Consider the following 6,000-nt stretch of genomic DNA (forward strand, 5'->3'; position numbering starts at 1 on the left):
TTGTTAGAGCCATCTTATTCTCTAGGCTGGGGGTTTCTAGGTGTATAAAAATGTGGGCAAGACTCTGCCTGCCATGATCAACTTCTTAGAGAGCCAATGCAGGATACCATCACACCTGACCAAAAAACCCCATAATATTATAATACATAATAAAAATTATATGCCAATGTGTTGTTACTTTAGCATAAAAAATATTGTCAATTATATCTCAGTAAAGCTGGAAAAAAGTAAAAATACAAGACAAAGTATCAAAAATGAGTGTTTATTTGAAATTATGTCTTATTTACTTTTCTGTTACATAAATGCTATTATTTAAACAAAACAACAACAGGACTAATCAATAACAGTGATTAGTAGTAACTGATAGTAGGATAATTAAGCAAATATGGTTAAGAAAAAAAAATATTTTAGGGCTTCCCTGGTGGCGCAGTGGTTGAGAGTCTGCCTGCCGATGCAGGGGACAGGGGTTCGTGCCCCGGTCCGGGAAGATCCCACATGCCGCGGAGCGGCTGGGCCCGTGAGCCATGGCCGCTGAGCCTGTGCGTCCGGAGCCTGTGCTCCGCAGCGGGAGAGGCCACAACAGTGAGAGGCAGATCATACAGAGGGTTACCTATAATCTCACCCTCCAGTTGCCACTTGCATTGTGTGGTATATTCATCACAATTGATGAACTAATATTGATATATAATTATTAATGACAGTCCATGGTTTAAGTTTCACTCTTTATGTTGTGTGGGTTTTGCCAAATGCAGGTCATGTATCCACCATCACAGTATCATACAGAACAATTTCACTGTCCTAAAAACTCCTTGTGCTGCATCCCTCCCCTTCTTCCCCAGAGCCCCTGGCGACCACTGACCTTTTTACTGTCTCCGTATTTTTGCCTTTCCCATAACGTTATATAGTTGGAATCATACAGTATGTAGCCTTTTCAGACTGGCTTCTTTCACTTAGAAATTTGTATTTAAGGCTCCTCCATGTCCTTTTTGTGGCTTAACAGTTCATTTCTTTTTTTTTTAATCACTGAATAATATTCTGTCACATTAATGTACCACAGTGTGTTTATTCTCTTATTCAGGGACATCTTGGTTGCTTCCAGGTTGGGGGACGCGGGACTTCCAGTGCTAAGGCTAGGATGGTGCTAGAGAAACTGGGACAGTTGGTCACCCTAACTGTCCCTCTGCAGGTCGAAGTTGTCCACGTGTAACCTGGATGCCATGCCCCTCCCTGGGTCGTCCAAGCCTAACGAACCCATTTTGTAACTGCTGGTTTGCTGTTTAACTTGTTTTAGGATAAGACCATGAGACTATGGAATATTGAAGAAATTGACCGAATTCCTTTGGTAATCGAGTATAAAAAGGCCCGGGGCTTAAAGCTGAAACAGGTTGGTATTGGGTAAAATGAAGTCAAAAGAAGGCTTTTATTAGTTCTCTCTACAAATTTATTCTTTGAACAAACTGGGCAAGTGGGGATAAAACTATGAACAAACAGATTGACATTTTTGCCCTGAGGGAGCTTACATTTCTAAAAGGGGAGACAAACAATGAATAAAGAAATTAGAAAAATATGTAGTAAGTCACATGATGATAAGTAGTTTGGAGGAAAATAACATAGGAAAGGGAAGCGGGAGTGCGGGCAGTTGCAGCATTCTAAAGGGTGGTCAGGATGGGTCTCATTGAGAAGGTGACATTTGTTCAAAGACTTGAAGGTAGTGAGGGAGTGAGCTGTGCAGCTCTTTTAGGGAAAGAACATCCCAGCAAAGGGAAGAGCCCATGTGGAGCCCCTGAGGCAGGAGTGAGCCTCGTGCTGAGGACTGGAGTGAGCAGGGTGGGTGGGAGGCGATGAGGCTGGAGGGAGTCCTGGAGGGAGGCTGGCACACAGCTAGACCCCGTGTGGGCCTCCTACGCTCCTGCAGCAGAACCCCGGCCAGGTCCCCAGTGCCCCGTTGCCCATGGATGGGGCTCAGGTCCCAATTCTCTAGTGGATGATCATGGCGGGTACATCTTCTGCTTCACCAGGTATAGCCAGGGCTGGCCCTGGGCAGTGGAGGCCAGTCCCTGCTGGGGCCTCGCATTGCAGGCACCTGGCTGCCACCTCAAGAGGCTGAGGAGTCCCTGCTGGGCCCTCGTGAATCCTGGAGCTCCCTAGGCCTGTCTCCACTCAGAAGGCCTGGCTGGGAGCCACTGCTTCTGGGGATGGCTAATTGGAGAATGGCACCGGGGGGCACGGAGGTAAGGGGAGGGACCCAGGTGGAACCCCATCTTTGTGGCCAGCTGGTCCTCATGGTCTTTGTGGCCATGTCGGCCCGTAGGCCCTGGAAGCTGACTGGGTACAGAGCAGTGCTTTTGTCCTCCACCTGCCACCTGGGGAGGGACCCAGGAGCTGCTTCCTCTGAGCCCTGCTGTTCTGGGCTTGGGTCGTGGGAAATGATGCTGTAGAATAAGGCAGGTAAGGGATTGAATTTCTTTCTTGCAAAAGAAATAAAAGAAAGAAACCTACCCGAAGTTGTAGCAAAGACGAGCTCGCTGCATTTGACTTGCTCTGATTCAATACGAGAAACTTCAGAGGCCGCACTTCCCAGAAGACCTGCCCTGGGCGGGGTTGGCCCCATCTCTCCTGCAGGCTTTGGTGCCCTGGAGCGGGCAAGAGTGGCAAAGCACAGGGGCTTGGAGAGCCAGGGCAGGGGCTTGCCGCCTGCCGGCTCGTCTCAGGGGGACCATGCTTTGGTGGGAGCCCCGAGAGACCTCTGCCCGTGGCCTGAGAGCCCACAAGTGTTGCTCACTTTTTGGTGGGAAAATGTTGCAAGTGAGCTGTGCCACTGTATCCACTGTCCTCTGGGTGCTTCGGCTCAAAGACTCAGCACCTTCATCATCTAGAAAAAGCTCCTGCTTTGTTCAGAAGTCTTGCCTACTTGATTCTCAAAAATTAGGTATCCCCAGGATGTCAGGGAGTTAGGATAGCCCCTCGGCCCTGTACTTTTGCTCTGCACAGAACAGAGGGTGAGGTTAGACACCCACCCCAAATCCTCAGCACCATCAAGTGGCTTTCCACTCCTCCCGGCCACCCTGGGACCCCACAGCAGGGGACATGAGCTGGAAGGACCTGCATAGCTTTTGAGAGGGAAAAGAGCAGGAAGCCTGTGCTTACTCCCTCTCAGTGGCCTGCAGTTTCTATCCTTGTGCACTTAGAGCCCCAGAGAGGGGAGGCAGCTCTTGCCTTGGCCCGGCCCAAGGCAGTTGGATCGGGGGGAGAATTCTAACTGCATGCCTTGATCTCCTCTGATCAGCACCTCCTTTCTACTCTTTTAAAATATTTCATGTCAGTGTGAAGAATGTGACAGGCCTTTCTCCATCTACGAAAGTGACATCTTTTCTGAAACAGTCACCAAATGTGTGTTCTGCCGGTTCGATGCAAAAGACTTGTCAACAGAGGCCTCACCATCATCAGAGGGGGAGGTCTCACTGTCAAGGGAGTGCAGCCTGGGTGAGGATGGCTGATGGCCACTGGAGCCTTTGGGTGACTCAAGCACAGGCCATCTGTCATATAGGTTTCGGGGCTCTGCACAGGCCTTTCTCTGGGGCCCCTCCCCAGCGGGTGGGCCTGTCAGGCTGGGGCAGGGGCCACGCTCTGGCTGGGCTCCCACCACTGTGCCGCCTCCTCAGTTCCACAGCCCCTTGGGGATCCCTCTGTCTTTAGTTTATACGCAGAATAAATATAGATTCTGTTGGAAAACAAGTGTGCATGTGAATTCTAGAAACATTTTTGTTCTTTCTAAATTCTATGTCCTGGTGTCCATCCTGTCTCATTTTTGGAACACATTCTGGTCTCTGGATTTGCCCTGTAGAGCAGCCGCAGCCTCTTCATTGTTGAATGAAGAGGAAGCTGTGTAGCTCCATCTGTGGAGTGGACTGTACCGTGGCACTGTGGGTGCCTCCCTGGCTAAGGCTCCCGGATGGTCACTGCTCAGAGCAGAGGAAGGTCTGGTTAGGCAAGTGGGTGGTGGGCATTTCCATCACAGAATACTTCTTGCTCTCCACCCCAGTTTCTTTACTTTCCAGGATGCCCACGCATGTGTACAGCCTCCTTCCTGCTTCCACGCATACAATGTAATCAATTACTTCACAAAGAGCAAGGTATCAGTTAAACGTGAAGGGCTCCCTTTTCCATCTGGTATGGCTTACAGGATTTCCGTCAGATATCATTAGTATGCCCCTTAGTCCTTTTTAAAAAAACTTAGTTGCAGGACTGATTTATTTAATGTTCATTGATTGGCATCCCATAATTCTGCCCATGAGCACCATAACCTGGTAGTCATTGCTTGGGCAGGTCCTGTGCTTGGTGCTACCCTCCTTCGTCACAACCAGGATGACTGCCCAGCTTCAGCAGGCTGTTCAGTATTTATGCATTAATTTACATGAATGATGCATGAACATGGCAAAACTCCACTGCGTCAGCCTCCCAGCAATTGGGCTCTTTTTGGAAGAGAAGTCTTATCCCTTCTCTGGCACATGAAGACATACATAAATGTATTCTTCCTCAGTGCTGTGGAGGATGTCTGGCCTGCATCCACTGTCCCCAGGGACGGGCAGTTAGGTTGCTTCTTGTCTTTAGCTCTTACAAACAATGCTGGAGTGAACCTTCTTGTGTACATACTTTTGCAGAGTCCTACATTTCTGTGGATTAGGCTCTCCCACTGGAGAAACCGCTGGGTCAATGGATTAGCAGGTTTTGGTTTTGTTGCTGCTCAAAGGCACTCTAAAAAGTGTTGTGATGAAGTGGTTGATGTGCCTGAGTGAGGAGCCCCAGAGGGGCAAGTGAGACGCCTGAGTGCGGAGGGCTTTGCCTTCCTCTGGCAGCGGAAACCTTCCACGTACGGTGTTGATGCTCTAAGGCCAGCGGACTGGGCCCCTTTAAGCTCTTGATCGTTCAGTGCCTGCTCAGGGTCTCTTCAGTGCCCCCGGACTCTCCCCGTGCTCAGGGTCCGCGGAAGAGGCCCAACTGAAGCTATGGGTCTGGTTTCCACCGGCGGGCGGATGGGCCCCCAGAGCTGACGGCGCCGGAGACCCCGGTGGTCAGCGTGCGGCCGAGGAGGGCAACCGGCCTCCCAGGCTGAGGGCGCCAGTGTGATGGGTCCGACACGTGGTCACTGCGGGACCACGGCCGGGTTGAGCCCTGATCCAACGCTGGGGAGCCGGCAGCCCGGCCGCGCTAGCGGGCCCTGGATCTCCGGATCGGGCCGGGGCTCGGCCTCGCCGGACAGCTTGCGTCAGTTCTGGAGGGCCGAAGACCAGATCTTTCGCGAGCATTCCCCAAAGATGGGCCACCCTGGGGTCTGACACTGCAACACTGGGAAGACTAGCCGGCCCGGTCCCGCCCACTGCTCACTGCCCGAGCTTCCGGCTTCCGAGTACAACTCTTCGGTCTAAGCCGCCTGCGACGAGGACCTTACAGAGCGCATGCGTCAGCCGCCGACAAAACTTGTGCGCGTGCACGCAGCCTATACAGTAAATGGTGATGGGGAACGGACTGTCGCGGTAGTTGTGCGGGCGGCGCCGTGGCTTAGTTGGTTAAAGCGCCTGTCTAGTAAACAGGAGATCCTGGGTTCGAATCCCAGCGGTGCCTCAACCGAGCGTCTCGGCTCTCTTTTTACCCACGCCCTGTTTTGCTCTGCGCCCCTACCCAGTTCCTCCTCGCTTTGAGGGTGTGAGGGGCAGCTTAAGAAGCCAATTTAATGCCCCCCTGCCCGCGGCGGTGTGGGGCGCTGGCCCTCCTCGGAGTCAGCCCCTAGCGTTTCACTGAGCTGCGGGGCATCCTTGACTCGGCCTCCGGAGCAGAGGGGACGTCCCCTGGAGGCGGCGCGGGACTCCCCGGGTGCCGTGGGAACACTCCTGGGGTTAGAGATGCCCCGCAGGGCGGGCAACCTGCCCAGGTTCCGCCGCCGCTGCGTTGGGAGGCCGAGCCCGGGCACTTCTCCGTCGATTTATTCCGGAAGCGGCCGAC

The 6,000-nt window shown here is 52.4% G+C and overlaps 1 protein-coding gene and 1 non-coding gene across 2 annotated transcripts in view; both read left to right on the forward strand.

Annotated features, from left to right (window-relative positions):
• The window catches only part of WDR88 (WD repeat domain 88), a 37,442-nt gene extending 33,743 nt beyond the window's left edge, over positions 1 to 3,699 (forward strand). The window contains exons 10-11 of the mRNA XM_027079340.1: positions 1,292 to 1,384; positions 3,324 to 3,699. Of these exons, the coding sequence (XP_026935141.1) occupies positions 1,292 to 1,384; positions 3,324 to 3,497 (267 nt within the window). The 3' untranslated portion in view covers positions 3,498 to 3,699. The remainder of the gene's footprint in view (positions 1 to 1,291; positions 1,385 to 3,323) is intronic.
• A 1,849-nt stretch (positions 3,700 to 5,548) lies between these two features.
• On the forward strand, positions 5,549 to 5,622 carry TRNAT-AGU (transfer RNA threonine (anticodon AGU)). Its single transcript has one exon. It is a non-coding gene; the product is annotated as a tRNA-Thr (tRNA).
• Positions 5,623 to 6,000: the final 378 nt, after the last annotated feature.

The sequence above is a fragment of the Aethalodelphis obliquidens genome, unplaced genomic scaffold (genome assembly GCF_003676395.1).
Source record: "Aethalodelphis obliquidens isolate GAN/ISIS:26980383/991018 unplaced genomic scaffold, ASM367639v1 scaffold43, whole genome shotgun sequence".
Lineage (NCBI taxonomy): Eukaryota > Metazoa > Chordata > Mammalia > Artiodactyla > Delphinidae > Aethalodelphis > Aethalodelphis obliquidens.